Source organism: Carassius gibelio, chromosome A7 (assembly GCF_023724105.1).
Source record: "Carassius gibelio isolate Cgi1373 ecotype wild population from Czech Republic chromosome A7, carGib1.2-hapl.c, whole genome shotgun sequence".
In the NCBI taxonomy this organism is placed as follows: Eukaryota; Metazoa; Chordata; class Actinopteri; order Cypriniformes; family Cyprinidae; genus Carassius; species Carassius gibelio.
Window position 1 is genome coordinate 8405747 of NC_068377.1, and position 14753 is coordinate 8420499.

The following is a 14753-nucleotide window of genomic DNA, read 5'->3' on the forward strand; positions in this document are numbered from 1 at the left end:
TGCTTGGCGCCGCCACCGACATGGAAACAGGAGAGAACAAGAAACGCTAGCATGAGGGACGTTTTGAACCAGGGGGCAAGGAACTCGTCCGGAAGTTGAAGTCGGGTGGGGGCTGCCATCTTTTAGCAGAACTTCACTTGCGTTAGCATTCCCATTGACTCCCATTCATTTTGGCGTCACTTTGACAGCGAATAACTTTACATCTGAGGCGTTTAAAGACTCCGTTTGTCCATTATTTATTTCTAAAGATACACGACAATGTATAAAGGGCTCCATTACCTTCTATGTTACATTATGGCCTTGTATAAACAGTTTTTGTAAAAAATAGGCTAACGATTGCGTCATAACCTCTCGACTCTCTGTCGCATTACCATACAGACAGGAGGAGAAGCTCGCAGGCAATGAACTTAATATGGCGTACTGGCGTTACATTTTAAAATACTATACAAAATAATTAATCAGAATACTTACTCCTGCTCACTCACGACAAAGAACTCCCCGCTCAAGCTCGCTGTCTCTGCAAGATTAACGATGGCAGTTTGCACGCACAACTACTAGAAGATTTACATCTGTCAGACAGGTTGCTGACGTCGTCAAGCTTCGTTTGAGTCTGCGCGTCAGAAACGGAAGTGCTAAAAAACGCTAAAAATGGGCTTCACTTGTCTCAATTGAGTTCCAATGGGGTCGCTGTGTCCATTTCTTTTACTGTCTATGTTTTGAACACGATGAGCGGCCAACAGGTGAGTTTCCAGTCATTGCTGGTGAAAAATCAGCCTGAAGGGGTTGTTATTCGCTATAACAACCGCCTCGCTATACATGATCCCACTTTTTACATTGCTACCTACAAAATAAATAAATCATTTGACAAAATTTATTGATTTTACAAACGATTGTATTGCTTCCGCTAAAGAAAATAGTCCGTTCCGCGTCCATATCAACGGTCTGTTTATCATGGCAAGGGTGTGTTTAGACCTCCAAATCAACCCTGGTCTTCTCCTGCTAGTTTCTAATAGAATATAGAGGCTTTATTCCATGTCAAATCAGTCAGAATCCAGGAAAGTGGTTGCAGCAACATCTCAGATGAAGAGTTTTTCTATATTATGTTTGGGTCCCAAAACCAAGGCCTGTAAAAATATTCATATTTTTTGTCAGTCCTTGAGATTGTCATTTTTATAGCATCAAAAACACTATCAGAGAACCATGTTTGGGCATTAATATCTTAAAGTGTTATTCATAGCCTCACCGAACTTTGCAGGATGGAAGACAAACATGTTCTTAGTATAACTGAACCAAAGTTTGTACTGCATGTCTATTGAGATTCTACAAGGCCCTAGACTTGGGTAAATGGCTAAACCCCTGATACTGAGGGTATTATAAACTCATTTTCTGCATCCATATGATATCAATCATTACATTTTCTAAATCGTAATCATAATCATGTGTCATTATTTGAGGTCTCTATCACTAATGATATGTAATAATTGATAGCCTGATTGCACTGTAAGTCGCTTTGGATAAAAGTGTCTGCTAAATGCATGAATTTAAATTAAATTAAATTTTAATTTAATTTAAATTTAATGGTCATGAAGATATTAAGAATGAACCAAAGTGTAGTTTTTGGTCATTTTACTGGTCATGTTCAGTTACACCAGTGTTTTTGACCTCATCCATTTTTCCTTTTTCCCTCTCTAGGAACTGCTTGCACAAACAATGTTAGAGAGAATCCACACACGGCTCCAGCATATTGTCTGAAAGCAACCCCTTGACCTGGATTACCTTGAATTTGTGTGTTTTCAGGAGGCTGTTCTATTTAGTGCTGCCTCTAACCAGGTTCTCATCCCAAAAGGCATTTTAGATGCACTCACAGAGCTGCACAAGTTGGTTAAAGGCGCAGACACACTAGACTTTAAACGTGCGAAAACATTTCGGACACCGCTGCGAATATGGGCGGGAGCAATAAAACGGTCTTTCCTCAATTATCACAACATGGATTAATATGTGCTTGTACTGTGTCTTTTGCGATGGCGTCGAAAGCGTCTTATTATATTGTACTCCCCATCTCTCTCTCTCTTTATAAATATATACACCCTAAGCAATACAAAATTATAAAACATCCACATTCAAATGTATCATCTGTTCCTGTTGACACTACAAACCATGCAGATACTTTATTTTATTTTTTATTATCTTTTAAATCTGTATTATATAAAATAGGACGCTGCGCTACAACTAAAGTTATATAGCGCTTCCTTCATTTTTGAATTTCTGTACAGAGAGGTCACGCAGTGACGTAACGATCTTCTACTGGTCCCACATCTTTACGTGATGCGAATTCGCAGGTCAGAGTTCACCAAACTTGAACTTTGGAACGCAGCAAAATGCGGAATTTTTCGCATGAGCTTGCGTTTCCGGTCTGACGCATTCGCATGCGTATGAATGGAAGTCAATGGAGAGAAAAGTGCAGTGTCACCGCCCCATAAGAAAGAGAAAACCAGGTCCCCATAGTATAAAAAAAAAAAAAAAAAAAAAAAAAAGAGAAAGATTTTGTATTTTTTTTTTTTTGGTTGTTCCAACACCCCAGATGTTTTAAGATTGTATTCACACTACAATAAAAAAAAAAAATACAATCTACATGTATTTGGTTTGAACATTCATTACAACATTAAGAGAGCTGAAAGTCTTAAAGTCCGCTGCTAGCACTGCTTGAGGAAAGCTATTCTTCCTGCTGCCGCTGGCAGTTCTAACATGGGGCATGTCTGCTGGTCTGATTTGATTAAACAGAGAAAAATCAAACATTAGACCACCTCACTGATTCAGAAATATTTATTTGTGTAACTGTAACATCTTACAAACCAGTTATTAGCAGGGGCACTGTTCTGTAAATAAGTGTTCTTTTTGTATTTGTGCTGCATTATCATTGAATCAGGTCCTTTGCTGAGTACATTTTACGGTAAGCCTAGTAAGTGCTGGACATACTCCACAGCAAGTAGGTAGATGTCTGAGCCATGTGATTGGGAGTGTCCCAGGGGATTTATGGCTGCCCTTAGTGCTGCCATTTGTTCATCACTCAGTACATCGCCCATCTCAGGAACAGTCACATCAGGCAGGCCACTGTCCTCCCAGTCCAAATGTGGTAGGTACAATACCTGAAAAGACATGTAAAGTGTTTATGTGGTTCTCAAACATTTTTACATCAAGGACCCGGACCACATTTGATAACATTTTGTAACAAACTCCAGAAATACACAATATTAATTCTGAGACTGAATAACATTACTTTCTTTGTCAATGTATGTTCAAATTAATGTCAATGGGATGCATTTTTTGGTTAAATTTATAAAGAAGTTTGTGGAAAAATAGTCTATTTCTAGAAAAAGTCAGAATTAAAAAGTTGTGTGTATTTATATATACCCCTCCTTGAACCTCCCTCAAGGACCAGTGCCAAACCCATTGCCAAGTTTATTCTTACTGATTGAATATACTTTAATTCAAATAAAATCTTTGCACCTACTTCATACGTATAGTTCTTTTTAGCAAGGGTTAAGGGTTATTAACAAGCAGGTTATGTCCTAATTTTCAGCTTTAAAAAAATGCAGCACCCATGTATGCTGACAGCCTGCTGGTATGATATGGATGCAGAAAATGAGTTTATAATACCCTCAGTTTCAGGGGTTTAGCCATTTACCCAAGTCTAGGGCCTTGTAGAATCTCAATAGACATGCAGTACAAACTTTGTTTCAGTTATACTAAGAACATGTTTGTCTTCCATCCTGCAAAGTTCGGTGAGGCTATGAATAACACTTTAAGATATTAATGCCCAAACATGGTTCTCTGATAGTGTTTTTGATGCTATAAAAATGACAATCTCAAGGACTGACAAAAAATATGAATATTTTTACAGGCCTTGGTTTTGGGACCCAAACATAATATAGAAAAACTCTTCATCTGAGATGTTGCTGCAACCACTTTCCTGGATTCTGACTGATTTGACATGGAATAAAGCCTCTATATTCTATTAGACACTAGCAGGAGAAGACCAGGGTTGATTTGGAGGTCTAAACACACCCTTGCCATGATAAACAGACCGTTGATATGGACGCGGAACGGACTATTTTCTTTAGCGGAAGCAATACAATCGTTTTTAAAATCAATACATTTTGTCAAATTATTTATTTATTTTGTAGGTAGCAATGTAATAAGTGGGATCATGTATAGCGAGGCGGTTGTTATAGCGAATAACAACCCCTTCAGGCTGATTTTTCACCAGCAATGACTGGAAACTCACCTGTTGGCCGCTCATCGTGTTCAAAACGTCTTCTTCGTGCTTATTGGCGGTTCGCATTCTTTTCCAGAGCATTACCGCCATCTACTGTAGGCAATGGATCAGAGACTTAAATCCTCACTATAGTGGCTAGTTGGGAGTGATGCCCTTCATGTTGCTGAGTGTTTCAGCTCCTCCATGAAAAGCCAAATTCCCTTCCACCCACGCTTAATTATAAAAAAAAAAAAAAAAAAATTAATATTCCTATATTCTATGAATTAACTTGGTTGCCTTCAGAAATTGTATTAATATACTATATCCTCCTACCGGATTCAGAATATCCTCTAATGCTACCAGTTGATCACCTACCTTCTGCATTTCTCCCATTAATGTCTTTCTTTCTTCTCCATATTTACTACAGTCTATAATTACATGTTCCACTGTTTCTCTTACTCCACACTTGTCACACATACCATTAGGATGTTTTCCTATTAAATGCATAGTTGAGTTCAGACCTGTATGCCCTAATCTCAATCTTGAAATAATGCAATCCTCCTTCCTTTTCCTACTCGAACTCCTTACCCTTCCTACCAGTGGTTGAATTGAATGAAGCAGTCTTCCTTTACTTTCATTGTCCCAATAATTTTGCCATTTTTTTTTAATCTCCCTTTTAATGATTGATTTGATTTCTTCTTTACTATGCTTAATATCCATATCTATATTTCCTTTTGCCATGGCTTGCTTTGCTAATTTGTCAGCTTCTTCATTCCCTAACACTCCAGTGTGTGCTGGAACCCACAAAAACTTAACCCTCTTATTTGTCTCTCGCATTGTTAATAAAATCTGTAGGATTTCTAATACCAGATCTTGTCTTGTTTCTGACTTTTGTGCCTCCAAAAATATCAGCGCAGAACTTGAATCGGAACATATTAGGGATTTATTTATTCCCATTTCACTAACTTTATTTATTGCTATCATTATTGCTGTTAATTCTCCTGTACACACTGACATGTGATTAGTTATTCTTTCACCCCTTTCCACTTCCATTCCTGGGATGACATATGCAACCCCCACTTGGCCACTTTGCGGGTCTTTGGACGCATCTGTATACACCTGTACATACTGATCATACTTACTCCTTATATAATATTTTGTAAATTCTGCTTCTGATATGTCCTGACCTTTCTCTTTTCTTTGTTCCAGCAAGAACAAATCTATCTCTGGTTGTGGTAACATCCAGATCGGATTCACTCCTAATGTAACCACTGGGATCACACTATACCCATTTAAGTGCATATCCTCTACCAGCTCATTAATGACCCACCCAAAACTATTACATTTCCTTTTCCCCTGTTCCCAAGATGACTTGAATATACTTTTTGTTGGGTGGTCCTCCTTCTGACCCTTTAAATTGGCCCAATATGTCAATATCAGCTGCCGTCTCCTTAACTGTACTGGCATCTCACCCATCTCCACCTGTAACGCTGGGACTGGTGAGGACGGGTAAGCCCCACAACATATTCTCAGAGCTTGAGCCTGTACTCTTTCTAGCCTTTCCAGCTGTGACTTAGCCGCAGACCCATATACCTGACATCCATAATCTATTATTGCTCTTATCATTGTTGTATATATAGTTTTTAATGCCAGTCTATCTGCCCCCCATTCCCGTCCTGATATACATCTCATTACATTTAGATTAGATTAGATTAGATTCAACTTTATTGTCACTGCACATGTAGGTACAAGGCAACGAAATGCAGTTAGCATCTAACCAGAAGTGCAATAAGCAGTAAGTACAGAATAAAGGTCTATAATATGTACAATAACTATACAGGTAAGTATTATGGACATAATTTACAGATATTAAATACTATAAGCACGATATACAGATAGGTGTACTATGAACATACTATACAGATGGGCTATGTAAAAGTGTATGTACACTATAGGCAGAACTATGAACATAATTTACAGTATTGCAATGGACAGTAAAGTGCATAGAAAAAAAAAAAAAAAATTTCAATGTGCAAATGGATTATACATTGTTCCTGGATGAACAGGCAGTAGTGCAAGTAATAACAAGTTACTTTTTGCTTGTTGTGAGTAAATAAATAAATCAGAGTGTTGAAGAGGGGGAGGAGTCTATGTGTGGTGTGGGGGGAGTTGAGGTGTGTCAGAGGGCAGAGTTCAGCAAGGAGACAGCTTTAGGGAAAAAGCTGTTCCTGAATCTTGTGGTCCTTGTCCGGAGGCTCCTGAAACGCCTTCCGGAGGGGAGGAGGTTAAACAGTTCGTGGTCAGGGTGAGAGGAGTCCTTGAGAATGCTGCGAGCTCGACGTAGACAGCGTTTCCTCTGGATGTCCTCAAGAGCAGGAAGTGGTGTCCCTGTGATGCGCTGGGCAGTTTTCACCACCCTCTGCAGTGCCTTGCGGTCAGCCACTGAACAGTTCCCATACCAGACTGTGATGCAACTGGTCAGGATGCTCTCGATCGCACACCGGTAAAAGTTCACCAGGATGGTTGAAGACAACTGGTTCTTCTTCAGTGTCCTGAGGAAGAAAAGGCGCTGGTGAGCCTTTTTGACGAGGCTGGAGGTGTTTGTGGCCCAGAACAGTTCCTCCGAGATGGTGGTTCCCAGGAACTTGAAGCTGGAGACACGTTCAACAACCATCCCGTTAATGTGGATGGGGTCATGCGTGCTTTCTTTCTTCTTCCTGAAGTCCATAATGAGCTCCTTGGTCTTATTGGTGTTAAGGAGCAGGTTATTGTCAGCGCACCATGTGGCCAGGTGCTGTATCTCTTCCCTGTAGGCAGTCTCATCGTTGTCACTGATGAGGCCAATCACCGTGGTGTCGTCTGCAAACTTAATGATGGAGTTGGATCCATGCACAGGCTTGCAGTCGTGGGTGTAAAGGGAGTAGAGGAATGGGCTCAGCACACAGCCCTGTGGTACGCCAGTGTTAAGTGTGATGGTGGTGGAGTGGTTGTGGCCTGACCGAACATGCTGAGGCCTGTTGGTCAGAAAGTCCATAATCCAGTTGCAGAGGGAGCTGTTAATGTCCAGGTCTCCAAGTTTTGTGGTCAGCTTGGAGGGAATGACGGTGTTAAATGCTGAACTGAAGTCAACAAACAACATCCTAACATACGTGTTGTTATTGTCCAGGTGTGTGAGTGCAGAGTGCAGCACTGTGCATACTGCATCCTCTGTGCTCCTATTTCTGCGGTAGGCAAATTGGTGTGGGTCCAGTGTGGGTGGGAGGCAGTCTTTGAGATGTGCAAGGACCAGTCGCTCGAAGCACTTCATAATGATGGGTGTGAGTGCTACGGGGCGATAGTCATTGAGGCAGGTTGGGGAGGAGTGTTTTGGTACTGGCACAATGGATGTGGACTTAAAACATGTAGGCACAGTTGCTTGGATGAGGGACATGTTGAAAATGTCTGTGAAGACCCCTGCAAGCTGCTCTGCACATGCCCTAAGCACACGTCCAGGAATGCCATCCGGGCCAGCAGCCTTGCGTGCGTTGATCCGGCTCAGTGCAGTGTGGACATCTGTGGAGGTGAGTTTGAGAGGTTGGTGGTCTGAAGAGGCTGAGATTTTGGTGGCCGTCTCCTTGCTGTCGCTGTTGAAGCGAGCATAAAAGTCATTTAGCTCGTTAAGGAAGGAGACGTCCGTGACTGTTGGTGTGGAGTTGCTTGACTTGTAGTCACTGATAATCTGGATGCCCTGCCACATGCGTCGGGGGTCAGAGTTGGAAAAGTGTTCCTCTACCTTCAACTTGTAGCAGTACTTTGCCTTTTTGATGCCCCTTTTCAGGTTAGCCCTGGATTTACTGTAGGCCTGAGCGTCGTCTGACCTGAAAGCGGTGTTGCGGGCTTTCAGCAGAAGTCGCACCTCCTTGTTCATCCATGGCTTCTGATTAGGGTATGTTGTTATCTGTTTTTCTGTTGTTACACTGTCAATGGTGGAGTTGATGTGATCCAGTACAGACCCAGCTAGCAAAAAATATCCGCACGGCTTCTTTTTGCCGCCGGCCCTAAGCTGTCGGCTATAGGTGCGTCCCGCTGGCGGGGATGAAACGTTTGCCGCCGAATACGTCACTCCCATTTCTTGCGAGATGCCGCCGGCGAAAAGCCGGCGGGCCGACTGCTTCATTTTCTTTGGCGGTTGCCTCCGTCTAATGGACCGCGGCCGGCTGGCGGCAAGCCGCTTTGAAATGCAAGGATTTCTACTAAAATCGACCAGCAGCCAAGGCTATGTTTAGCATGTTGGGAGTTAGAATGGAAGTGGAACTGACAGCATTTTAACTACTTTTCACATCTGAAGCGATTATAAAATCATAATAGCCTATATGTGAATTAAATCCCATATTATTATTATTTTTTTTTTTAAGCCATTAGGGTTTATTCTTGACTCTTGATTCCATGATAAGGTACGGTTTAGGAAATTACATTTAAATTACTTTGAAACTCTGAAGCGATAGAGTAGCCTAATAGGCTATATGGAAAATTATTTTATGCACTTAGGTGAAAATTGTTTACATTTCTTTGATTTATGCACAATTGAGACATGCATAAACCAAAAATAATTCCTTTTGTAAAACTTACTTGGCAATAAATATCTTTCTGATTCTGATTAGGTTTTAAAATAGATATTTAATTCATGGTATGAACAATTTAGCTGAATAAATTGATGAAGTTAGACTTTTCACTAATGCCTGGCTACATCAGTGAACAGTGAAAGACATCTGCAACATGGCCAAAATCTTGGGTAGGTCTATACTTTATAATTTTTTATTAATTTGCAACCATGGTAATAGCCTATCATAAACAGGAAAATCTCTGTTTTGACCTGATCAGAAGGATAAACTAAAATCTAAAAGCTCCTCTGGTTTCACAGCTGCACTGGCAGATTTATGAAATATTTAGAAATATTTCGTCTTTCTGCCATTCCAGGAAATGTCATTTTATGTCTTTCATTTTTTTCCAACCTATATATATATATGTATATATATATGTGCATATATATGTGCATATATATATATATATATATATATATATATATATATATATATATATGCACATATATATGCACATATATATATACATATATATATATATATATATATATATATATATATATATATATATATATATATATATGCACATATATATGCACATATATATATATATATATATATATATATATACATATATATATATATATATATATATATATATATATATATATATATGCACATATATATGCACATATATATATATATATATATATACATATATATATATATATATATATATATATATATATATACACATATATATATATATATATATATATATATATATATATATATATATATATACATATATATATATATATATATATATATATATATATATATATATATATATCCTGTACTTTCCTGTCTTTTATGATTTTATGAATACATATCCCTAATAAAATGGTGAACATAATAACATGTGATTTCTTGTTTTAATGTTGCCGTTTGAAAGACACAAAGAAACACTTACACTGAACATTGAGTATGACACTGTCATACTCGATTTTTTTTTTTTTTTTTGACTTTTTACATGTATAAGGGATTAATTTGCAATTGCGACCTGTACAAATGTTTAAGACAGTAAAACACTTAAAAAAATGTAAACACATTATAAATGTTAGAAAGTATAGGTTTTCACCATTGCTGTGTTCAGGATTTTTTTTTGGGCGGAGCTAAAACGGTGGCTCGATGACGCACTGGAGCCACTGAGCTCCTGGCCCCTCCCCAAACAACATAACTAGAGCACACATTCGCGTCAGTTCGCCGTTCAATCGCGAGTTTCTGTGGACTACCATCGTTTAAGTAAGTACATGTTTCCTTAACGCAATATTATGTTTACATTGTTTTTAGTTTATCTTTGTAAAATCTGTAGTCATCTTTGTTCATGCCTTACTAGTCAAGCTAAAGTAAGGCTAAAGTAAGTTAGCCTTGTTTACAAAGTTGCCGCCATGTTACAATTAAAGGAACACTCCACCGTTTTTTGAAATAGGGCTTATTCACATTATTTCCTACATTTAGATAGGTGGGCAAATGCATTTTTGTGTCAGTGCATGCATTGTTTTAGTTTGACTGGGTCGGCGTTAGCTTAGCTTAGCACAATGAATGGAATCCTTTGTTGCCAGCTAGCATGGCCTGAGTAAAACACCGTCAAGCCAGCCGCGAGTGAAATTTATATGCGCGTGTATTAGTTGCGATCGCTCAACAGTCTGAGGACGTGAGGATGAGAGCCAACATGAACTGGTGGTGTGAATGTGGGGGAATATGCCAATCTATGCCGACGGAAATAGAGTGTCTGTGCTGTAGAGAGTTGATGACCAGGCTCAACACGTCAGATCAAGATGAGCGTGCCCGAAGTTGTGTCACATCTACAGAGGATTTCACGGTGCTGATCTATTCTGCAGTACTCGATTTTTTTTCCGGTGTGACAAAGTGAACTGGAAAAAACGCCCCACGCCGAATGGACCAAATGGACAGCTGTCCACAGAGTAAGTGATTATTTTAATCATGACGCATGTATAGATCGACCCATATTATACCTGTATTCACATAGAGTTGATGTTTTCATGTGTTGCGTGATATCTCTGCACCGAAGTAGCAGTGCTTCGCCTGTGCTTCCCCATAATATAGTCCCAAGTCAATATCTGCCTAGGAAATCGCCTAGTGTTAATCTGGATCGCTATTTGTACTCGTTGTGGATACGCAGGCCACAAGAAGTAATTAGGTGGGGTTTTTTTTATTTTTTTTGATCACTTTTACTCAGGCCATGCTAGCTGGCAACAAAGGATTCCATTAAGCCCTATTTCAAAAAACGGTGGAGTGTTCCTTTAACTTTCTGTAATAGCTACTTTGTTTCTTCCAGGCGTTGAGTTTTTCTTTTCTTCTAAGATACGTATGTTTATACGAGTGTGAGTACGTATGTGTTTTAAGTTAGTTTTGGTCAGTCGAATTAACTACAGTTACTTGTATGGACAATTATGCCGCCGCCCATGTGGTAATGTGGTTCCAGCAGTAGGTAGCAAAATCTACGACAAGACTGATCAGTATAACTTGTATTGTTTTCTAACTAAACCGAATGATGATACCAGTAACGTTAGGTTGTTTTCATTTGTTTGTTCCGACACGCACGCTGCTAGTCTAGTTCAGAGTGTTAGCTAACACATGCTGTTTTTTTCTACAGCATAGCTACTGTATATTCCTAACGTTAACAATGTGGTTTTGTTCACATTTTCTTGCAGATACCTTGACCGGAGCATAACTGGTTAACTTCACACAAGAGACCTACTGTTGGACAATCGTTTTGGCTTTAAAGGTAAATGCATTGTTAGTTACAATGTCTAGTTACTGGGCCAAAAGCAGACGAATATTGAAAGGAGTTGAGAGGGACAAACAGGAAATTGCAGCTGCAAACGATGCTCTACTTGCTGTTATTCCTGACTTTGACCAAGTAAATCCTCCTGTAAATGAACATCAACATGGAATGGCTTCAACAAGCCATGGACAAACTGTAACCCCTGAAGCACAGGAAATAACTGTTGATGAGGTGTATGAACCTAGTGAAATTTTTTCCTCAAGCACAGAAGATAGTGAGGAGGAAGAGGATTGCCTAAGGACACAATTGGCAGGGTGGGCTATTGACAACATGATCCCCCATGTGGCACTGGGTAAGCTTTTAACCATTTTGTCCAAGGATCATCCAACCCTTCCTAAAGACCCAAGAACCCTTCTGAAAACAGTGACTTGTGTTAAAACAACAGAACTCTCAGGTGGTGTATACCATCACTCTGGAATTGAAAGTGGAATACTATCGCAGTTTTTAGTGTCTCCTGAATTGCAGAAGTTGACGTCAGTTTCAATGCAAGTTAATGTTGATGGACTTCCACTTTTCAAAAGCTCAAATGCCCAGTTCTGGCCAGTTCTTGGTTTAATTGAGCAATACGTGTGTAATGTCCAACAAAACAAACTTCCATTTGTCATTGGTCTCTATTATGGGAAGAAGAAGCCAAGCAGCCTTCACTTTTTGAATCCTTTTGTAGAAGAGGCACAGCGACTTGAAGCGGAAGGAGTTCTGTTTGAAAGGAGAGCACTTCCTTTCAAAATATCAACATTTATCTGTGACGCCCCTGCTCGTGCACTTGTTCGAAATGTGAAAGGTCACAGTGGATATTATGGGTGTGACAAGTGTGTTCAAAAGGGGGTCCACTACGAGAACAGGATGACCTTTCCTCAAACAGATTCTGCTCCAAGATTAGACCATGCAGTCCGTGATGAACTTTCTGATGACAGTCATCAGTGTGGAGAAACGCCATTGGCATTGTTGTCTGTTGGTTTGGTCACCCAGTTCCCACTGGATTATATGCATCTGGTATGCCTTGGAGTGACAAGAAAGTTGTTGCATCTTTGGCTAAAGGGACGGCGGCTGACAAGATTTTCGCCCAGCATGGTAAAAGAGCTCTCCAGAGTACTCCTGACCTTCACACCTCATGTTCCGTGCGAGTTCAACAGGAAGCAACGATCCATGGAAGATGTTGAGCGTTGGAAAGCTACAGAATTCAGGCAGTTCCTCTTGTACACTGGACCAGTCAGCTTAAAAGGCCTTGTACCAACTCAAGTGTACAACAACTTCATGCTGCTTTCAGTTGGCATCACCATCCTACTGAATGTGTCCCTGTGTGCTGACCTTGCAGACTATGCACACAGAATATTGGTTCTCTTTGTTGATCACTGCAGCAAGCTTTATGGAAAAGAACATGTGACATACAACATGCATGGATTGGTGCACCTGAGCCAAGATGCCAAAAAGTATGGCGTCCTTGATAACATATCATGCTTCCCATTTGAAAACTTCCTTGGGTGTCTGAAGAAACTGTTGCGCAAGCCTGCACAACCACTGGAGCAGGTTGTTCGCCGATTGTCAGAGAGAAGTCAGCACAGAAGAACAAACATCTCCAAAACAAGGTCCTTGAGAGAGCACAACCATGGACCACTTCTCAACGGTCTTTCTGTGAAAAAGCAGTATGAGGAGTGTTACTTTCAAGACTTTGTTGTGAAACGTTCAGAGGGAGACAACTGTGTCCTGTTGGAAAATAAAGACATAGTTGTTATACAGAATGTCGTCGTTGATGAAATGGACAACACTTTGCTCATCTACAAGAGGTTCCGGAACATGGTCGATTTCTTCACTTACCCTGTGGAATCTTCCAAGCTAGGCATTTTTCATTTATCTGGCCTGTCAGAAACACTCCGCTTTACCCATATAGCAAATGTGCAGAAGAAATATTATCTTCTTCCTTGCCTGGATGGAAAGGCTGGTTTTCCGTTGATCCACTTGTAAAAATGACTGCTTTTTTTGAAGGGGTGAGAATTTAATTTATTTTGCCTGGAAATTAATCAATTTTTACTTTATGCACGTTTTTCTTCTATTTTAGATGCTGTTTGCCATTGTTCAGTTTATTGATGAGGAGGATCAGCCATTTGCAGTGGTTCCGCAAGTGTGGCTCAGCGAGGGCATGTGCTATTGGCCCCCATTTAACCTCCGCAAAAAAGACAAAGGCAACAATTTAGCCATCCGCTGCACGCCTCCACACAGCACCTGGGAGAAACATCATTTTAAGTTTATGAAGGGAGCAGGTAAATGGTTCTGACTTATGCATTTGATTTTCCTGCATTTCATCTGTGTATTTTCTTTGTCTGTTTATGGTGGATAACTGACTTTCATTCATTATTCCCTGCTCTAGAATGTTGGCAAGAGGCGATGAGATATTTGGTGCGCTTCCAAACAGGTTCTAGCGTTGAAACGACGGACGATGACAAGAAGAGAAAGAGAAAGAGAATCTCAAATTCCAAGTACAGACCCCAGGCCTCTTCTGATGAAGAGGAGTCTAGTCTTCCAGATGCACCAGCAGTGCTGTCGTTTGGACAACCTCTTTTAAGCTTTGAAAACATTGTTCCTGGTAACAAGGTTTCAGTGCTGCCCGATGCTCCAGAAGTTGCATCGATTCCAGAAAACCAGGAAAATGTTGTGCCATCTGTAGACTTCAGAGGTGGTATGTAAAATTGCTGTGATGCTTGATTTGTGATCCTGCCACTAAACTATACCCTTTGTTAGATTTTCAAATTTCTGTTTCCTCTTTCTCAGAACCAGGTTTCTCCCCAGAAATTCAGACTCCACTTCACAGAGCCAAGAGTTTGAGTACAAGTAAGTGATGTTATTTGTGACGTTTTTTTGTCTTGGAAACTATTGCTTCTATTTAAGATAAGGAATCCTTTAATCATAATCTGTTTTTCATTAGGACACTTGACTGGTTACTCGCCGCAGCAGTTTCTGGATGAAAGGTGTCGAGGTGTGTTGTACATTCCATTAGCATTGCACAGTTCAATTATAGTTTCATTACTGAATATGCAATACTCTGCACTGA

General features: G+C 40.0%; 1 protein-coding gene and 1 long non-coding RNA gene across 9 annotated transcripts in view; one reads left to right on the forward strand and one right to left on the reverse strand.

Annotated features, from left to right (window-relative positions):
- Positions 1 to 2807: 2807 nt before the first annotated feature.
- On the reverse strand, positions 2808 to 4315 carry LOC128016572 (uncharacterized). The gene is made up of 2 exons (XR_008184209.1): positions 4286 to 4315; positions 2808 to 3146 (listed from the first exon to the last, which is right to left on the reverse strand). It is a non-coding gene; the product is annotated as an uncharacterized LOC128016572 (long non-coding RNA).
- A 5558-nt stretch (positions 4316 to 9873) lies between these two features.
- Positions 9874 to 14753, forward strand: part of LOC128016566 (uncharacterized) — a 7233-nt gene continuing 2353 nt past the window's right edge. Inside the window, exons 1-6 of one of the 8 annotated variants that reach the window (XM_052601185.1) lie at positions 9874 to 10140; positions 11574 to 11647; positions 13764 to 13965; positions 14073 to 14381; positions 14474 to 14533; positions 14628 to 14678. In XM_052601185.1, coding sequence (XP_052457145.1) covers positions 13764 to 13965; positions 14073 to 14381; positions 14474 to 14533; positions 14628 to 14678 — 622 coding nt within the window. In that variant the 5' untranslated portion in view covers positions 9874 to 10140; positions 11574 to 11647. The other 7 variants (XM_052601186.1, XM_052601187.1, XM_052601189.1 and 4 more) reach the window with 7 other exon arrangements.